This window comes from Polyodon spathula, chromosome 16 (assembly GCF_017654505.1).
Source record: "Polyodon spathula isolate WHYD16114869_AA chromosome 16, ASM1765450v1, whole genome shotgun sequence".
In the NCBI taxonomy this organism is placed as follows: domain Eukaryota; kingdom Metazoa; phylum Chordata; class Actinopteri; order Acipenseriformes; family Polyodontidae; genus Polyodon; species Polyodon spathula.
This window is the reverse complement of record NC_054549.1, coordinates 33,470,476-33,492,331: the sequence shown is the minus strand read 5'-3', so window position 1 is coordinate 33,492,331 and position 21,856 is coordinate 33,470,476. Positions and strand designations below refer to the sequence as shown.

The following is a 21,856-nucleotide window of genomic DNA, read 5'->3' as shown; positions in this document are numbered from 1 at the left end:
AGAATGGTTAATTTCCCCTTATATTGTGAAAGAAACGTAATGGTCATTAATTTCCAGTCTTACGACAGGAATTCAATTTAATGTGGGTTTGCTGGGTCACAGCTCAGTATTTTCCAGGCTAACTGCAGCTGTGTTGAGGTGATGCCACGATAAGAAAATGCCATGATAACATTTGTTACAGAGAGCACAGTACTCTGGACTGAGACTGTACAGCATCTAAGAGATAAGTTCATTATCTGGGTCTCGTTTGCTGTGTTGGAATCAATCTAACACATACACAAATGTATGACTTACAGTTCAAGGACAATACTTTCAAAACAACACCGTTCAATACCTTCAGAAAACCTAGTAGCCCGGTTCTTCTAGTTTCTTAGTACGACACCATTGTACTGTTGTTGAAAAAAATCCAGCCATCAAATGTGTCTGATTTACAGTTCAGGTGCGTCAAACAAGTTCATGCAACTCAGAGACTAGAGTTCTCCACAGCCTGCAAAGTTGATTGTGGCTTACAAAACAATTCAATGAATCATACCTGTTGTTCACTTCAATTCATTACATAAGTCTTGCGTTATAATAAACCTTATTTTGAAAACGTGATACTTGGCATGCACTAGGCTAATTAAATATCTGTTTGCAAGCCATGCTTTCAGATCATACTGCACTAATTTGTTCCTGAAGGGTAAAGCTGTCTCCACGCCTTCAATGTCCTCCTCCCTGTCATTAACCAACAAGCTGCTTCCTTTGCTGACTGACAGCCTGTCAGCTAGTAACATGCTTTGAACCAGAAGACACTGCTGAGGTGAAATTACATAGAAAGTTAAAGTGTAACAGATTCTGAGGTGGCAACCGAGAGCCATCTTTAAGCTAATGCAATACCTGATACCATGATTAAAAATGAAAACGCATGCTTGCTATAAAAAGTGTTTCTTACACAACTGCACAATTGAGACCTATGTACTGTAGCTTTTTAAACCAAAGCTTTATGATCTCTTAAGTCTGTTTTAAAAAAAATACAAAACACATATTATATATATATATATATATATATATATATATATATATATATAATATATATATATATATATATATATATAATTTTGGATGAGTTGTATCTTTCTGTGAACATTGCTGAATGTCTTAACTTGGGTCACTAAACTTATATTTGCTGTTTTTATTTTCTTGTTCATAAGTTACAGTTTTGCTGCCCATTTAAATTTTAGGTAGTTTCCTTTTTTTTAGGATTATCCTTTAACTTCCATTTGGATGGTTTTTATGATGTTACTTCCATCTGACACAATTATGAGGAAAGTTAACAATGTAACATATTCTAAATCATTAGAAACCTGCTAAAGTATCATAACTCCAAGGCAATGCGGATACAAACAATTTCTGATAGGGGTATATAGAATGTAAAACTAGAGAAGTATGTGCAGCATGGCAGTACACTGGCAATTTTAACAGGGCTGTGAGAGACTTTATGCAGCTTTAATACTTATATTTTACATTTCCTTAAGATAATGGATGCTGGTTATGTGGAAGTATAGACACAGACCACAAATGGCAAGGCTCATTGCATTGAGCCACCACAACTGGCACCCTAATTCAAAACTTATATAACAAAAAAAATAATATTTAATAAATATGCAATAGCTGATTTCTTGCTAAATGTTAGCCAAATGTCGATTGAACGTGCAATTTGCATATCACGTCCATTTATATTATGCTTTGTTACCCTTGAAAATACATAGTTATTTCCCATTGTTTACATGTTTTTAATTGAAAATGCAGTTAATCTGATTTGAATATTAATGGAATGTAAAAATGAATAATTGAACGTAAATTTAATATCAATTGCATATCTATTAAATATTAATTTAACATTCATTTCATATTCAATTGCATATCTATGTAATATTAACTTATGCCACGCAATATAAAGCTTTACCAAAAAACATATCAGACATCTATAAAGTGTTTCCCCTAATCCAATTAAAAATATTTCTCTTAAACCACTGTCTACAAGGGAACAAGTGTGACGCTCTTTGTCTGCAGTGCTCTACTGATCAGAGGGGGAAAAAAGCAGCAAAACCTCTTTTCAATATTGCAGGTACATTCTTCCTGTATTCTTTTTTTCTAGTAATTAGGTGTAGGGAAATGAGGTTTGATAGGAGCATAACTTGTAGCAAAACTGACAGGATTATAGGGGGTTATGTGGCTTCCTAAATCCTACATTTGCATTTGCACTTGACTCTCCTGGGTAATTATTTTTCAATCTTAGTATGTCTTAAGGGAATAAATATGAGCTGCCGAAAATGAAAAGTTTAAGCATCTCACAGTGACCTCAAGAAACTCAGTGGAGTTAATTTTTCATTTGCAGTAAGGTCTACGGAATCACATCCTATGCTGTATATTGCATTTGTAATAGCCTCTGTTGCAGGCTTCACAACCACACCATGGCTTGAATCGCTTCTTCTTTGAGCAGAGTGGCTAGATTTGATTACATTAGATGAGATCATGTAGTACATGATTTGTAATTTTGTGTGTAAAATGTTGCTAGAATGATTAAAACAACATTGGAAGGTAACTTTTTTAGAACTCTATCTAAAATGCATTCGGAGATCAAGCTCCAGCTTGCTGTTCCTGATCAGATTCTTAACCACAGGCTACTGGTAGTGGCCACTGATAGACCCTTTGTGATGACGGAAGTTATCTGGATCTATGGCATACACAGTGAGTTTTTATTAGAATCTTGACCAGTAGTTTCAGAACATTTTAAAAGTGTTTTTTTAAAGCATTTCCATAAAAGCAAGGCCAACTTCATTGCTATTCATTCCTGTGCCCATCCCAAGAACCAAGAAGAACAAAACATTTTTTTATACGGATCTGTCCAATAAGTATTAAATGAAGACAAACACATTAACTTGTGATCTGAAAATGAGGCCATGTCTTACTCATTTAGATTAAAAATTGAAAAAATTAAAATACATTTACAGAATATACATTCTGTATAAACCACGACTGGTTGTTTCATTTTCGATATACAAGTAAAACTGTTTCATTAAAAAGAGCAATGCTTTCAAATCGGATTAGTGACAACAAAGAAAATGAAAACAGAATTCTATCAAGTCAGCCCAGGTCAAGTCATAATCAGTAAATGAAACAGGGTCTAGTTTAACAGCAACATGTCTGTAGGTGTACTGGATTATCTACTGGGGTGTAAAAAGCTTTTTGAATATGTTATCGACTATGCTTCTCAAATATAACATAGCCAAGTGATTCATTGGCAATTTGGACCAAATGCAGGTCTTGCAGTTTATGGAGTAATTCTTCTAAAAGACACTGCTTTTCTCTAACTGTGAATTTTAAATAGGACTCTAGCTATGAACTCAACCATGGACTTGCTGATGGATTCATAATGAAATGGGGATTACAGAGCTCTTGTCAGTACTGGAGCATATCTTACTTTATTGACTTGGCTACAACAACCACCCCCAATTAAGAATGCCATGGGAAAAAAAATGCAAAAACAATTACTCTGCAATCCTTAACTTGGGAACTTCCTTGTTAATTTGATCTGTATTATTTATCAATCAGGCAGAAACATTAATTTAAAAAAGGTATGTAATTAATGAACAGTTCCTCCCCCCTGGTGTGCATTATCAAAGCAAAATTCAACCTGGCAGGCTCAACATGGTTATTCCAAATACAGAAGAAAATAAATTTAGCCTGAGGCTTTCCTTCTTGCCTGCGCAGTTCAGATATAAACAACTTGTGTTCTGTTTTCTATTATTCTACTTACTGCCTGTGTACATTAAATATACAAATACATGTTTATTTTTTGCATCCAATTTAAAGGGAGTACATTTACATGAACATTCACATTATTTTTCTTTTCCTTCATGCAGTATGATGTTCTGCAATATTAGTATTCATTTTCAAGTGATTTCACTGGCTCTCATAATGTTGACATTTGCATATCCCAAATAGCTGCATCATTGTTGTTTGGTCTTTCTCTGTGCTTACAGTTGAAATGATGTTTGACCTACAAACATTATTTGTTATAAAACATATTTATCTGAATTGGCAATGATAATAATATCCAAGGTCAATCAAGGTCTTACACAAAGCATGGAAATACTGTACATTACATATGTGGTAAAAGTTTATTTTTTTATTCTTGCCTAACTACGAGCTACATGTAGGACCATCTCACTGCTACCTGTACCTTTACCAAATCTGTTTTACTCAACTGGAACAATATAACAAAAATAATCTTTTTTTGTTTTAGTTCAGACCAATCCGAGTTCCATGCCTATCATTTTGAAACAAGATAGTATTAATATCCACTAGTTTCTGCCCTTATTTGTTAACTTGTCCACAAGCCTTAAATTCTGGTTACACCCTCTGGGCAAATTGATTCTTATTATATTTAGCACCACTAAACTCAAAAGACACCAACAAACACCTTTGTTGAAAAGTTTGTCTAATCACACTAAAGATGTGACAATCTCCTGGTACAGGTCATACGACACAAAGAGATTACAATCTGTATATATAGACAGTGTTACAGTTTTCTTGGTACAGTACCTCTTACATACAGTGCACATTTAAGGTACATTTAGATTCTATAGTAAATTGCTTTTTTCCCCTTATGGGAGACATTGCAGTGATGTTGTGCCCAGTATTCAATTTCTGAATTTGGCAGAATCTTATTTTAAATATTGCATGCATCTGACAATCATAGTTTAGGTAATCATTTTCTTCCTAAGGTTAATAAGTGTTCAGAGCACTGCATATTTATGAAAACTTAAACACCTGACTTACATAATAATTGCAAACATATGCATGTTATCAGTGGCCACTGATTTACATAAGAAATGTGACCTAGGAATAGCATGGGCTTTTTAGCAAATTGGATGGAGAGATTTTGTAGGATTTCAAGTGGCAGCTAGACTGACGTGAATGAGCAATTAGATGTTCATAAACCAGCTTATCACAAATTACAAGCCTACTACTATAATGACCTTGAAAGTTGCTTCATATCTTTCCGAACTTAATGAGTACATTGAGTATAATCAATTATGGCTGCAATTAAAATTATAATTTGTCTAACAAACTCCACTTAGTTTATGGGCGGTTAGAACTTCTAGTATGAAAATATAAATAAATAAATACACTTTTTTTTTTTAAACAAGGACATGTGATTAATATTAATGTGTTGTTGTGGTGACAAGGTTTTTTGTTTAATGATTTCTAATTTGTATTAAGCTTTAAGCTTTGTTCCTGTAAGCAATTCTTAGCTGTGTTGCAGTAGTCCTGTGTTGCAGTTCTCATTGAAGTATAATACTGAGGCACATACTTGACATTTAGAGAGAGGTGAAACATTTAGTTTGTTTAGATGGGATATATGTCCACGCAGTCAAAACCGGAACACTGGACACAACTTAACACACTAAAGAAACAATTCACATAGAGGGAATGTAATATATGGTTAAATGCAAATACAAAAGAAAGGCTGCCAATATCACTGAGCTTTTAATTTATAAGCATGTGTTTATATAGGGCAAACGATACACTGTAGTTTTACATCTAACATTTAATTATTTTGTAACTAGATGTGCAATTAGCAATTAATGTCACTTTGAATTAAGTGTTGCCAAGGACTAATAAAGGTAAGAGGGAAGGTAATGGAAAAGAAGATCATGGCCCCAATCAGGCAGAATAAATACATGTAGGTGAAGTGCCTGCCTGTGCTAAAGTGTTCTGCACCATCCCCAGGAGTACATCCTTGGCTGGGATGAATGGCTAATTCAGGCTGTATCTGTCAGAGCTGTTTGGCATATGAATCACAGCCCAACTGGGACAACACTAACACCCCAAACTAATTTGGGTTTAGGCTTTTGGCCCTGTGAGAAAAACCTTTTTGGACTCTTAAAAACATTGCCATCGCCCCCCCCCCCCCCCCCCCCCCCCCCCACAAAAAAAAAAAAAAAAAATCTTCAAATGTGTTTCTCCTTTAACAAGCTATTAAACAGTTTTAAAATAAATCAATTAATCTTAACTGTCAGGCTTGTGTGTAGGTTTCTTGTGCTCATTAAAAAAAAAAGTTGCATTTTCATTTTAAAAAATTTCAAAAATCATGTTTACTTTTCTATATATGATGCTGTAGATAGTTACTGGAATGTTATACAGGCTAGTGTTGTTATTCTGACAAAACACTGATAGATTTATGTATGTTAGGGAATATTAACATATCAAGACTTTGAGTTACAATAACAGGTTTGCTGTGTCCCAAATGCTCCCTGACGATGCAAGCAGGGTAACTAAATGTAAAGGCTTTAGAACACTGGGCTAAACAGCTATTCATTTATTTAAAATGAGTATGTCATGTACGTTTGCTAACTTATATAGATTTATGTACTGTCCTCAGTGTCTCAGTGTACTAATAAAAGAGCCTTGGACTACCAGCAAACCTGTATGTTATTCTTCAGACTCACTTCAGAAACTGGCTAAGAAGTTATTTATGCTGTAGGCAGGTGGCAATAATATATCCTATCCTAATGCATTCTATTCAAATGAACAGTAACATAGCTCTATAATTGAAGACTTCTGTTAATCAGGTATGCTATAAAATCATTACGTAATTGACAGAACTAAGTTTTCCTAAAACTAGCATGTGAACATTTTAATTTGGTGTAGTTTTCAAACAAGACAAGAGCAGAGATGGGAAAGGCTGAATGAGGGACTTTCCCATGTTCACAAGAGGAAGGGAAGATTACATTCTGAGAAATGAAAAAAAACAAGACCTTTTGTTCTTTGAGAGAACCCACCCAGGCATTTAATACAATATGTTAATTCAAACATTGTAAACAACTGCTTAAAAATCATAAAAAAGACAAAGGTAAAACACACTAGTGTGTTGCTGCTTCTCATCTTTGTGTACACATTGAACGGACTACTCAGTCCTGCAAACCTTTCAAATCATTTTCAGTCATTCATTTCCTAATTTAAGAACAGTTGTAAGCTTGCACAAGTAGGCCCATACTAACCTAGTTTAAAAGCCAGCAAGCAAAGCCTTTGATTAAACGGCTTTCAATTTGTTTTCATCTCAATTGGCAATTTCTGTTCACTAATGGGCAAACTGTAGGTAAATCAATGTCATTCCTGATAGCCTTTCATGGAGTGGCAATGGTATGCATAACTTTAGAAACCATGCTATTTAATTACCCAGTAACACAGTCTTCCTATCACCATTTCATGTTTTGCAAAATGAACCCCAGCATATGAAGAGGTGTCAAGTGCGTAGACTTCAAGATAAATGATCTGTCCTACAGATTCCTAATTATTTTATTTCACATTTAACAAGATTGCTCCTTTGGGTACAAGGACAGGTTAATTTTAGTCAAATAATGTGAAAAAACCCTGCAAGTTCATTCCAAAGTTATAGCCAAAGAATTAAAAAAAAAACTTTCATTATGGTGTCTCAAAGATTGTGTGACTTCAGTATGAATATAATGGTTATTCAATACTCTCTTAACTATGGCACACATGTATAATAAATGTATCGGAAGAGTATTAAGTCCTCACTTTTACAGTTTGTCCAGCCTCTGGGCCATCCTGCGGGACAAAAAGATAAGATTAATTAGATACTACAGGAATTCAGGTATATTTCTAATAATTTAACCCATTTTAATTATAGATGAATCACACCCCTTTCCCAGAGCTCTTATGAATTTGGAATCTGCTCCTACATTCATTTGAATTGCAGACTGCATGATAGGGAAACCTTTTCAAGCGACCCTTTGCTTTTAATGGGCCAAATGGATTTCTATTAATATTCATCGTTAAACCTTTTCTACCCTTTTGACAGCTACAGAAGTTTCCAACCAGTTTGATAATAGTTGACTTCACCTATGAAGTTAGGAGAAGACAATGGAAGAAGTGGAATACTGAAATCTTCCATGAACATTTCAAGTAATTTAATTTTAGCAGCACCATTTATCTTGCTAGTCAATGTACTATTTGCTGTGCTAGAACAAGTTATAATTACATTGTCCTTTTATAAAAAGATAAAAACATTTTTCAAAAAAGGACAAAGGTGCCCAATAATATAAATGTGCTAATAGCAATTTGAAGTAATAAATGTTGACAATATGGCTAGCAATTTTACTGATCAGTCGTTTTGTAAATATATACAATACTAACTGTAGTGTAAATTTGTCTTCTTATATACTTTAAGTGTTATGCAGACTATTAATGTTCCAAAAAGTGCTCTGATTATCCCAAATTTTGGATTACAAAATGTTATTTTAGGTAAGGCAGTCCAAGATTAGTGTTAATCTGGGTTTGTAATCAGGCTAAAATTCACCTCTTGGTGTTTTTAACATCAAATATATAAAACATTAAGTGGAATTATGTGTGCTAAAGAGAAGGTTGACATGTTCACAAGAAAAAATACTTGAAAACTATCCAAACCTTTTTTTTTTTGTAGCAAGGTGTTTTTTTGTTGCTTTCCAGGCAATACTGCATCAGAACCCAATTTGAAACCAACCACTGTAATTCTCACTTTCTGAGACGTAATGTGGCAACTATCTACCCGGTCCTTGCATAGAATGTAGCTCCATACGTTTGCTGTGGTCCTTCAAACATAGCACAAGCAACAAAGCAGGATGATATTTTCAGTCTGGTGTTGCGATCTTTATTGTCGCTCACAAAATAACCAACATTGTAATAGCATACTATTATATCTAATGGTAACACAGCATAAAACTAGAATTTACCATTATCACAGTGGTTGGTTGTTTTGCCATTGTGTCATTTTATGGTTGGCAGCATACTAATTAAAATGTAATCCTTCGGTAAATACAAAAAAAAAAAAATAACTGGTTTGGTACTTAAAAAAAAAAAAAAATTAAATGGTGACACAATTTAGGTTCCATAGAATTAAATTAATTCCTAGGCTATAAAAAAAGTCATTAGCTGAACAGAATGATTACAGATATTACACATAATTATGTGTAAAGGCAAGCAAGCTATTTTAGTTTGTTCATGTAACAGCATTCTTGTGAATAATGTTTGAGAAGAAAAAAAAAAACTTATTACCAAGACAAAAGGTACAACTGATAGCAAACCCCCAAGACGGCTGTGTGTGATTAATAGACGCACATATTACCACATTCTGTGAAACCCACTTTTGCTCGGATGCTGTAAATGTTACAAGAATCAACATAGTGTGGTCCAACCCACACATAGGGTTTGAATATGTGCTAGCAGAGGGAAACAAATACAAAATAATGAAGGTGCTCTGATGATAAAACTTATAAAACACAATGACTCAAAACAAGAATGCATTTTTGTTCATTGGCCATGTGTGTTTTATGTCTGTTCTTTCTTTAGCGCTTGGGGCACACAACGGTATCTTTTTCCATCATTGAACCCTGCCATGTACTGTAACACAATAAATCCATTATGCACTTAATGGCTTCCTCGAGTAGACTTGGCAAGTACATGTTTCTGACTCACATTGCTGCATAGCTCTAGAACTATCGGACATACATATATTCCTAGAACTACTGGAGTGGTCTTTTTAACCTCTACATTAAAATACATATAGAACTACTGTTGCGTCGGACGCTGCAACACTGTTCTGTGTTAAACCAGACAAAAGGAAATCCTAATACAACACTGTGACAAAAATGTCGGATGAACCACTGTCTCACCTCCCTGTTGGACATGTCGTTAAACTCCTAAAAAACCCCATCACAACCTCCCCAATACTCACAACGACCAAATTTTACACGTACAAATATGTTTACGACCGGATATTTTAACCCGTCGACCAAAGTCGTCCAGTCTCGACTTAAAACCTACGTCCCCACGAAATCGGTGAGACACCTCGCCTCTCTTACGTCACGACTCTAAACAAACAAACTTGAACCTAACATATGTTACAAAACCAAATGGTCAGAAATAAACACGGACTCAAGCTGATACAACCGCCCTCTAAGCTAGAGACGAACTTTACTACCAAACTATGCAATAATAAGGTATTGAAGAAAAACAACAAATTATATATACTTCCTACGTTTGTCTTGATTTAAATTTTTTTTCCCCAAACTAATTGTACAAGTTTTCTGAGTTTCCTACCTTGAATGAGAAGTCTCCTACCTTGTGTTGCAAGTTGTGCCCTAACAAGTTCAAGTTTCTACCTTGCATCTTGACAAGATATACATACGTTTTCCTTTAGGATTATGTTTGTGACACTGTTTTTTACAGCCTACTTGGTACACGTGAGGGACACCTGTTACAGCATGAGATTTGGGGTAGTGTTGGAAGGGGTTATGATTGGTTGCATGGTTTAAAATGTTGCATGTTTATACAAATGCTGGGCTATAAAATGGGGTGGTTTCAGCAGTTCAGAGCTGAATTTTGGGATGCAGTGGGTGCTTTAGACACTCTGTGGAGCAGTAGAGAATTGCAGTGCCTGAGATTTGTTTGTTTGACTTTTATTTTATACAATGTTTTGTGTTTACCAGTCTTTTATTTTGTGCCTGAGTTCGACTCTGTTGGCGGTAATTTCTGTCTCCTGTCTTGCAATAGCTGGTTTGATACATTATTATTCCATAACTTTATTTTTGTTTTTCAATATAATATAATGATGCACAACAGAACTAAATTTTAAAAAAAAGTGGTTTATTAACATGTTCAAAAGCTCAAAGGATGGAACTTACTCTTCAAAGGATGGAACTTACAACTGTTCAAAACGTGGATTGTTCAACTTCAAAAGATGGAACGTATAACTGTTCTATATGTTTATTGTTCAAATGTTCAAAAGATGGAATGTACAACTGTTCAAGAGATGGAAATGTATAACAGTTTAATATGTGGAATGTAAAAAAAACCAAAACACTTGTGGAGTCTAGTTTGTGCAATCAACACTGATATGCTGCTTCTGTACATGTGCAGTGCACTCACTACTCACTTGCCATAGCTGTGGTTGTGTTTGTCTCTGTCCCAAAATGTATACAACTTCGTTATCACTTTCACTGTCATTATTATCACTAACCTCACTCTGACTAGAGTAAGTTTCACCACAGTCTTGCTCTGGTGCATTTTCGAGTCCAGATTCGTCTTCCGATAACTCCTGAAAGTACTGCAACACTTGCTATGCAGTCCTATGTTGTGTTGGTCTGTTCATTTCTACTAGACAATGCATATTTGTCCAGTTGTTGATAAATAAATTACACCTGAAAAAGTCTCCTGCTGTAGTTATTCAAAATAAATGTGAAGCTTTCCAGTTCAGTAGCTCGATCATGTGATTGATCGCATGTGCACTAAGCCAAACCCACTGTTTTTTACTAGGTATAATGTATTATATCTCCACAAGTTTCTGTAACCCTGGTGCAAAATGACAGCTCCGGTAGTAAAGCAAAACCAAAACTCACAAAAATAAAGTTTCCAGGCTGGGCAATGCCTTCACTGACTCTAAAATTCCAAAAACCACAAAACAAACACCAACCTGCTTCCTCAGCTCCCTCTCTCCCAAATGAGAAGCGGAGGCCTCCTTTTATATCAGGTGGCTGGGCGCTGATTGATCGTTAATCAACCTAATCAACTAATCAACCCCAGCCACCTGAACATAATAAACCCAGGCAGGCAGGGGAAGTTAACCCCATCCCTGCCAATTTAAAAAGGGCAGAGCTTTGCTCTGCCACACACCTCCCCCCATGTACAACGTACACCGGCCGCAATCGGCCCACCCTCCCCCCCTCCCCCCACCCCCCTTCCCCCCAAGAGTTCCAATTTTGTCCCCTCGGCTCCCTCGGGTGGCGGTGGCGGCCCGGCTCCTCTGGTGGCGGAGGCGGCGACTCGGACCGGCTCCCTCTGGTGGCGGAGATGGCGGACCGGTTCCCTCTGGTGGCGGAGGCGGCGGCCCGGCTCCCTCTGGTGGCGGAGGCGGCGGAGGCCTGGCGGAGGCGGCGGCGGCGGCCCGGCTCCCTTGGGAGCGGAGGCGGCCCCTCCTCCCTCTCTGGCTCGGAGCGACAGCACATCCTCCTCCCTCTCTGGCTCTGGGTGCGACGGCGGCTCCTCACCCCTCTCTGGCTCTGGGAGTGACGGCGGCTCCCTCTGGCACCCGGGAAGGCGGCTCACCCCTCTCTGGCTCTGGGAGCGACGGCCACGGCGGCTCCTCACCTCTCTCTGGCTCTGGGAGCGACGGCAGCTCCTCACTCCCTCTCTGGCTCTGGGAGCGACGGCAGGTCCTCCTCCCTCTCTGGCTCTGGGAGCGACGGCAGATCCTCCTCCCTCTCTGGCTCTGGGAGCGACGGAGGATCCTCTGGTAGCGACGGCAGCTCCTCACTCACTCCTCTCTTGCTCTGGGAGTGCCGGCGAGTCCTCCTCCCTCTCCTCGCCTCCTGGAGCGCGGCGATTCCTCCTCCCTCTCTGCTCTGGAGCGACGGCGGTCCTGCCTCCTCCCTGCGCTATCCTCCTCCCGGTCTCTGGCTCTGGGGGACGACTGCGATCTCCTCCTCCTCTGGCTCTGGGAGGCCACGGCAGATCTCCTCACCCCTCTCTGGCTCTGGGAGCGACGGCAGATCCTCCTCCCTCTCTGGCTCTGGGAGCGACGGCAGATCCTCCTCCCTCTCTGGCTCTGGGAGCGACGGCAGATCCTCACCCCTCTCTGGCTCTGGGAGCGACGGCAGATCCTCACCCCTCTCTGGCTCTGGGAGCGACGGCAGCTCCTCACCCCTCTCTGGCTCTGGGAGCGACGGCAGGACCCCTCTCTGGCTCTGGGGACGACGCCGGCTCCTCCCCCCTCTCTGGCTCTGGGAGCGACGGCGGCTCCTCCTCCCTCTCTGGCTCTGGGACGAGCTCACCCCTCTCTGGCTCTGGGGACGACGGCTCCTCCTCGCCCCTCTCTGGCTCTGGGAGCGCGGCGGCTCCTCCCTCTCTGGCTCTGGGAGCGACGGCACAGGCTGCTCACCCCTCTCTGGCTCTCGGGAAGGCGGCTCACCTCTCTTTATTGGAGTGACCGGTGGATCTCCCATGTCTACCGCCAGGTAATTAACCACCATGAGGGCAACCTCTGGGAAGGACGAGTGGGTGGTGTTGTTCCTCCCACTGTTCCCACCTCTCCCCATCTCGACGCCACAGCGTGTTGATAACTATGGGGAGATCGTGGACAAGGTCTGCCTCAGGGTGCATCAACCAGTCCCAGATCTCCTGGGACGGTGGTGAAGGTGGTGGTGCTGGAGGTAGTGGGGTGGCCCCTGATGCCCGGGTGAACACTGCACCTCTTCCTGGGCCTGGTTGTAGGGGCATCCTGCCCAGTTGTGGCCGTCCTCCTCACACCGGCCACACCAGTTTGCCGGTGGCACGTCTGGGCAGGACCGCCAACGATGGTCCTCCTTCCCGCACCAGGAACACCAGGGGAAGAGGCTGGCCGGGTCCTCCAGCGGTGGCTGCAGCAGCTTACATTTCTTCAGCTGCTGCTTGTCCTGCCTTTTCCGCTGTTTGCTCTTCTTTCCCATTTTTTTTTTTTCAAAAAAAAAAATAAATACTGCTCTGAGCCTCTAGGTGGCGCTATCCCACTTCTGACACCAAATGTGGCAGGCTGGCGAGTGGATAGAGGCCCAGATACAGACTGCAGTTCAAAAAAAAAAAACAATTTTATTATAAATAAACACAAAAATAAAGTGCACAAGGGCAAAATAACAGATACTCAAACATAAATAAAGAAAAAAACAAAACTCACAAAAATAAAGTTTTCCAGGCTGGGCAATGCCTTCAAAAATTTAAAACACCAAAAAAAAAAAGCTCCCTCTCCCAAATGAGAAGCAGAGGCCTCCTTTTATATCAGGTGGCTGGGCGCTGATTGATCGTTAATTAACCTAATCAACTAATCAACCCCAGCCACCTGAACATAATAAACCCAGGCAGGCAGGGGAAGTTAACCCCATCCCTGCCAATTTAAAAGGGCAGAGCTTTGCTCTGGAGAAATATTTAAAAACCGTGATCAAAATGACCATTCCAGTAATTCCAGTGTTAAAACCGTTGCCAGCCAGCAAGAATCAGACACTGGATTTAGTTACATATGTATTTAGTTATACCCCTTCTGATTACCTTGTTGTGCTGCCTAACTTTGTTAAAAACTTTTTTATTAATGCTTTATCATTCCTTTGCAATAAACCATTCTCATATCTTCTTTAATAACATGTATGAAGAAAATACCTGAATAGCAATAGTCAGTGAGGAGCCACAGAAGTGCTTTTCAACCACGCTGGACACTCTTTGGGTTGTCTGGAATAGGTCAGCCACCTCTTCTGGTCGAAGATCATGAAAACGCTCCACTGATCTGATTGGGCACACCAACACATCTGAACCCAAGCTTGTTAAAGGAAACAAGTGCAGTACAAAGCACTGGGAAACAAAGTATCGAAAGAAATAAAGACTATTGTGTATTTTCTATACTAAAATGTACTTAATTGATCTAAACTGTGGCATATCTGAATATCACCACCTTTGATATTATTACAAGAAGTGTATTTTGTATCTTTAAGAGGAGGTTTGTTCCTATTTGTATGATTTCAACAGTGTCAGAATTGAGATCTGCTACTGTTTAGATCAATTTATTAGACTCCACCGATGTTACTTCCTTGTGCTTCCTATTCTCCAGCAATAGTCAGAGATTGATTCAGTAATTTTTTCATATTATTCCAATTTTGTTGATCTTCTTATATGGCAGGAATTTGTTTTTTCTATAAAGGAAAGCTATGATCAAAGAATATTAGACATTGATCTGTCTGTCAGATCTAGCCTATTAACAAACGTCAGTTTGACGTTAAGAGTTACTGTGAGAAATTCCACTAACATTAAATTTCAAATTGGGTATTTCAACCAAGTATGAGAATATCTCCCTAAAGCCATCATCTGCCACTTATGTTTTCTCTTCCTAGTTTTCTCAGTGTAGCCGCATGGCTGGTTCTGAAGCTGTTTATTTTTTATAGACTTCTGGGTCTATTGATGCCTTTGACAATGAACAAATATATGACACACACACACACACACATATATATATAGTATATATATATATATATAATCCTATATTTTATATATATATTACGAAAAGACAAAAAAAATCCTGCAAATATAATAATGAGCTGCAAAAAGGAGAAGGCCAATCAAAAAGAGTCTTTCTTTTAATATGTACTTACTGTTTAAGTCAAACTCACAAGACGTTGACCGCTCCCCACATTTTAAGATGGATTATTGATCATACTTGGCTCTGGTGGCTATGCTTTATTCTTTTAAAAATACCAAATGCCATTCCACCTGCTAATATGTAACCCCTTTTCTCCAACTAAACTATATCAATGTTCAAGGGCAAGGTTTTACCTTTACAGATAAATTATCTTTTTTTAAATCGAGAAACTTTGTTTTATGCTCCCAATACAAAATGCAAGCCGTTTGATTTGTATATACAATGCTTTTCTATTCAGTATTGTAAAACAACTTAATTAAAGTTTAACAATAACAAACTACACATGGTTAAGTCTGCTTAACACACCCATATAAGGATTTGCCAGGGGTTGTAGAAAATTACCATTTGGTCAGCAAATCTCCATACATATATAACTTATTTCAAAATACTTTTTTCTTATTTTTTGTGGTTGGTTACACTGCAAATGTACGCCTGTCAGATCAAACTATCTTGGGAGTAAAGTTGTGCTGTAACATAGATACATAGATTCAGTATTTTACCACTGGATAGGGTTATTGCAACAGATGAAATTGTGTTCTGCAAGTCTTCATGCAACGATGAGACCGTACACATTGGATCACACTTAACAAGCAACAGTAGAAACGAACAAAGTCATTCTTCAGACTGCAATGCGAGTAATATCTTCTCTTGGGGTTTATCTTATCGTACGACTGAAAAAAATACAATATGTGAACAGAAGGTACTGTACACCTTTAAATTGGCAGGGGATTTCACTGTGCATGCAGCAGAGGGCTCTTACAAAACTCACTGCATCACAATTTAAAAATCATGAAAGGTGTATTCTTTAGCAGGTGGTGTGGAACAGGGGTGGCTAACATTTGACATTTTATTAGTAACCCTACTGCCAAAAGCTTCTATTTCTCTCTGTCCCAAATATAAGGAGATAACTGAGCAGACTGTTAAAAAAAACAAAAAAACAACACGTTTATAATTTAACTCTATTATTGTACACCTATGTTATATGTGTTTCTTTCAAAGCAAATGAAAAGTTAAGTGTTTTGCCTCATATTATGCCTGTTGACGAGATAGGCCTGTAACTCAGAGAACATTTGGAGGACCGAGTACCACCCCTGAAATGCCATCACAGAACAGTAAGACATGAACAGTCCTACATAGTCTCCCTGTTAAAACTGGGATTGTAATCTGGAATGTTCAAAGCTAATATGCACTGCAGAGGCACATCCTCAACTGTACGATGCAGATTCTATGTTAGTTATGTTTCAAATTACCTTAAGTAGTGTAGTATAGTATACTGTAGGAATAACTGAAAAAATAGAATTGATATAATTGAAATGTACATGATTTCATATAATAATAATAATAATAATAATAATAATAATAATAATAATAATAAATAATAATAATGTTTGACGAAGAAAAATCTAAAAAAAAAAAAAAAAAAAAAAAAGATAGTATTAGTTATTGGTAAAATAAAATGCCATTATACTATAGACCAAGGGAAAAGAATGCAGTTGTCTCAAGGCTTCACAGTCATTACTTACCTCCCCCAACCTGTCACCGACCATGAGCCACAGTGAAAAGGTTGTGCATTTCAGAATACCAAAACTATTTTATGGGTTACGCTGTATTAAAAAGGATCATTGCATCTGAATACAAAGCTTAGCTGCTGCAAGTATATCTCTGGACTGCACAGAAAAGCCCCACAGAGATAACACAAATTATCAGAGTATCAAGAGTTTTGATAAAGGAGAGATACACCCATTTGAATTGGAAATGTCTATAAGGTTTAGATAAGAATTACTCTTTCATTACAAAGCAAGTAAATCAATATAAATCCAGGACTTAGATAAGCATCTTCCTATAAGATAAGAACTACTTTAGAAATGTCATTCATCCTGCAGAGAGGCATATAAATAAGCTTGCATTAACACAAACCAATATAATATTATAAACCAATGGTTTAGAAACACATCATGTAACCCTTGGATGCAAATTATGTTTAAACCTCACAGATTGTCTCAGACAATAAGTTTCAGAATGGTGGTCATTATCCTTCAGGTCTTAAAATTCATTTTAAAGCAGCCTAAGCCATCAAGACCCACATATAACCCCAAAACACATCATAATCACAATAGCCTAATATCATCCACAGTGGCCATCATCTGTAGATAAATGGCCTTGTCTGTTGTCTAGGTATTTGTCTTTGGCTTGAGACACCTAATGCCACTCTCAGTTATCTAGCAAGTAATGACCACTGCACTGGATGTTCGTACTTACATTTGAATGAGTTAGAACTGGACACAGTGAACTTGTTCAATGTAAAACCAATTTTTTGATACATAATGACTGGAGGATACACAAAAGTGGGCACTTTTGCCACAAATACAAAAAAACAGTATTTATGTTAATGCATCTATACAAAAAAAACATGGACTCTATAAACCAAATGCCTTTCTTCAGTCATGATAATTAGAATCTTGATGAGCATTTGAATCATAAAAAATGCAGTGAATGACATAAGCAATATAAGGTTTCACCTTTTGAAGAGAAGCTCTATTCAAGACAGGAATACTGACGTTTGTCACAATACTTGAAAGACAGAACTGTGAAAAACTTCTTTCTGGAAGAAGTTAAGAATTGTCACATTTTATTGATAAAATGCAAGTCTGTCACCCAAGCTGTCATTGGCACTGCTACTAGAAAAGAAATGAAAAGAAAACCTATCAGCAGTCTGTACACATTATTATAAACGCTGTGGCATTTCAGTGGCAGGAATCTGATGTCTCACATTCACAGCAACGGAAAAAATGAACCATCAAAATCCAATGTCAGCTTTATTGACAGCAAGTTAGCAACTTTCATTGTGTGCCTCTGAAATAAGAAATGTCATTTGATTAAAAAATGTAAACCTAGTTGTCTTCTGAAACTTTCAAATGGTTTATTCTCAAGACGTTTTTTGAAACAGACTTGTAAGTGAGAGTCATCCTTCTGGGAACTTTTAAAAGGCACATTGCTATGCAATAGACCACGATGTACTACCTATAAACAGATTAGCGCCCAAACTGAGATCTGAAGCACTAAATCATCATTCAACATCAATTAACATTTTACATGCACTGCTAAAAGAATAGCATACTGCATTATCTGCAAGAAACGCAACAACTCTACTCTGGGGAAACTAAAAGGGATTTAGCAGGCCGCTTCATGGAACATTTAAACATCATTGGAATCAACACCACTACATTTCCAGTAGCCTGACATTTCACTAATTTCACACTGCTGAAGACCTCACCATCTGTGAGATGCCCTCAGAACCAAAGGGAACACGAGTTTATCTGCCCAAAATGTATTCTTTATGTGGATTTGAAATATAAGCAAAGAGTAAATTCACGCACAAGACACAACATATAAATATAAACCAAGGAGTATACCTGGCAGTAGCTGGCCATCTAACACATGTGCATCTGTGTATGGAAAACAGAAACAACAAATAAACATCATGCCAAAATGTCTGCCTCCAAACAAAATAGTATCTGTAGAGGATTAATGCCTGTGTTCTCAACACCATGTCTAACTTGCAGTCACAAATAGTGACACACATGATCTACTTGCTTTTTCTTCAAGGGCACTGCACTAGCAAAGTCAGATTTACAGTTGTTTTGCCCTTTTCTCGTTGCTCTTAAAGTTGGTAATGGTTTGACGAAGCTGAAACATTTGGTCTGATTTGAAGCTTAGGGTCAAACTGTGCTCATGTGTTATTAAAATAGATATTATATATATATATATATATATATATATTATATATATATATATATTATATATATTGACTACTTATATGTTCAAGAATCTATTTCCAGCAACAAATCATTCTACAGGACATTGTGCAGTACAGAATGCAGGTCACCTTAGAGAGATATAATTGTAGTACAGGGAGAGAGAGAGAACTACAAATCCCAGGGGGGTTTCGGTTTCTGAAACTTTACAAATGCAGAAAAATTTCATTTGCCCAATGATAAAAATATGTTGTCAGACTGTAGTACACAGTATACAGTACTTTCTATTTATTATAACATTTAAATAGAAGACTCCTCCATTGAAAAATCATACCCACAAAAAAATAAAAATGATGATATCTAAAAGAATACATTACATTATACTTAAGTGATATCTACAGGGCACACCTAGTGTCCTAGGAGATAAGTCTTCCTAGTCGATACAATGTTACACCAGCCCGAGAGATTGATGTCTCAGGTACACTGAATGCACCCCATCATTTCCTTTTTAAAGTCCTGGTTTTTAAAATCAGTTGTGCTGACTGAATTCAAACAAATCAGTCAACTGGAACGTGGCAGACGCTGTTGCTAAGCTATCAATGAACGTTTATCCCAACTGCACCATACATTTTTATCTCAGGATAACAGGATTTGGACTCCCAGTGAAAGTAATGGCAGTGCGATTGCTCTTGCTATAGAATGTAGAACCATTTCGATTAAATGCAAATACTTGCTGTCCAACATTAAATAAAAAGCCAAGGACAAGGCTTGCATCAGACTCGCATACTGTACCTACAGGATTACTGTTTATCTTGTTTTAGTTTCAATGCCTTGGGTAATAAGATCAATAGGGAAAGAGAGCCAGTAATTGAGAGCTAGTGTAATTGTGTGTTAAGCAACCATGCTCCTAAAGAAACCATTTAACAATTTATCAGATGGGTAAAATGTACAGGAACAGCATGGACGTTTGAAAGTAAATTCATTATACCATCAAGAAAATATGTTACACATGCTATACAATGTGATACTATATGGCATTGAAAAAAAAAACTAATTCAAAACACACATTGCGCATAACACATTGAGACCTGTAGTAACTGTCTATGTTCTTCTCCAAGGCTTGTCAGTGGCAGACGTGATTTTTTTCACATTATTCATTCCTCCAAAGATACCAGCTCAGTAGTTTTTTCCACAATGGAGGTCATATAAAAGAAAGGGACACCTAGACATACACTGGTTTCCTCAATTTCATCAAGAGATATAAAGGCCTTTTAAAATAAAAGGGCATTACGTAATGCACACTATGTGTTGAATTTCGGTTTGCTTCTGCAATGCACTGGAACTACGTTGTTCACATTGCTCGTGACTTAACATTGATTACCAGAATTGATGGAAGCTCTATTAATATTAAATCAACCACACCAGGCAAGAAAGGAAGACTGGGGTTTCACGACCCCAGAGTTCACAAGCAACTGCCGGCAATCACAGAAAAATCTAATCAAAAGTCTATAGCAATGAGTCATGTCATAACATCGCTTGGGTTTTGCATGGATGAAAAAAAATCTTGATTTAATCTGTGGTTCAATATTCTGGACATGTGTGCCAAAAAGTTTCCCTGTCTTGCACAAATTAAGCCTATTTACCATAGTAGGTGAAGCCCTGTACACTTAATAGCATATTCCACATCCAAACCACATAAACAAGACAGGTAGAATAAAAAACAGAATAAAATGTTTCCCCTATATAGTCTGCTATAGGTACTGATGAATATCGCGGGTTACAGAGCATTTCTGTTTGTGTAAAATTAACTTGACAGCAAATGAGTAAAGGGTATAATCAATGGTAAATGCATTCAAAATCCAATAGGTTACATTAACATTTGAACCCTGGTGTTACTGAAGATGCCTCTTGTTTTTTCAGCTCTCCTTTTGTTCAATACAATGGGCTCCTTCTCTGAGTTGCTATCCTCGCAATTCCATTTTCTACATTCTTTTATGTCATAAATCAAATACCGTTACATCATGATTAAACACAGTTTAATTGTGTTTTCAGTAATCTAGTGGAATGTGATTTTGGATGGTATAGGGTGTGACACTTTACAGCACACATGCTTTATAAAGAAGACAATTCTGTTGATTAAAATAATAATAATAATAATAATAATAATAATAATAATAATAATAATAATTGAATGAATTTAAGCACATGTTTTAAATTGAAGTGTACAGCTTTACAAGCCCAAGTCAGTGCTTCAGAAAAATAAAACCGGTACAATGATTATCCCAAGTGACAAAAACTCTGGTGCTTTTCAGATTATTTTTGTTTTGTGTCCAACAGTTTACTGAAAAGAGTTCCTCAGCAAGCAGTTTCAGCGAACACTGGCTAAATTATTTATTACAAAAAAAGTCTGTTTTACACCTCTGGTGTGTCTAACTATTTATGGAATTTACAAAAAAAAAAGCATTTTACAGAAATGCTTCAGACAAAAGAGGAAACACAATATTGATTCTGTTAAAATATATTGTGTCAAATAATAGGCCGACAAAACGACAGCCAAAGACTAGACAGATATATTGTTTAAAACTAATATAGCAGTACATGTCACTCCCAGCTCTCAGTCACAGAAATGCACCTGTGTGCCCTATTATAAACCTTCTAGTGTGACTCCATTATTAGCTATAAAAGTTATTTGTCCTCCTTGACTTAATCCACTTGGAGGTTAGACGACATATGACACACACAAGGCAGAAGGATTGCTTTTACATTGCAAATTGAATCTTTTTTTTTTTCCCCTCAGGTAAATATCTGCTTAGAACAAAGGAACCTCTAATGCAGTGCTTTC

The 21,856-nt window shown here is 37.7% G+C and overlaps 1 protein-coding gene across 2 annotated transcripts in view; it reads right to left on the bottom strand.

Annotated features, from left to right (window-relative positions):
* LOC121329317 (bis(5'-adenosyl)-triphosphatase-like) overlaps positions 1-21,856 on the bottom strand; it is a 147,591-nt gene that overhangs the window by 38,703 nt on the left and 87,032 nt on the right. For both annotated transcript variants that reach the window (XM_041274868.1, XM_041274869.1), the window contains exons 2-3: positions 14,230-14,375; positions 7,588-7,617 (exon numbers count right to left, since the gene is read on the bottom strand). In XM_041274868.1, the coding sequence (XP_041130802.1) occupies positions 7,588-7,617; positions 14,230-14,375 (176 nt within the window). The remainder of the gene's footprint in view (positions 1-7,587; positions 7,618-14,229; positions 14,376-21,856) is intronic.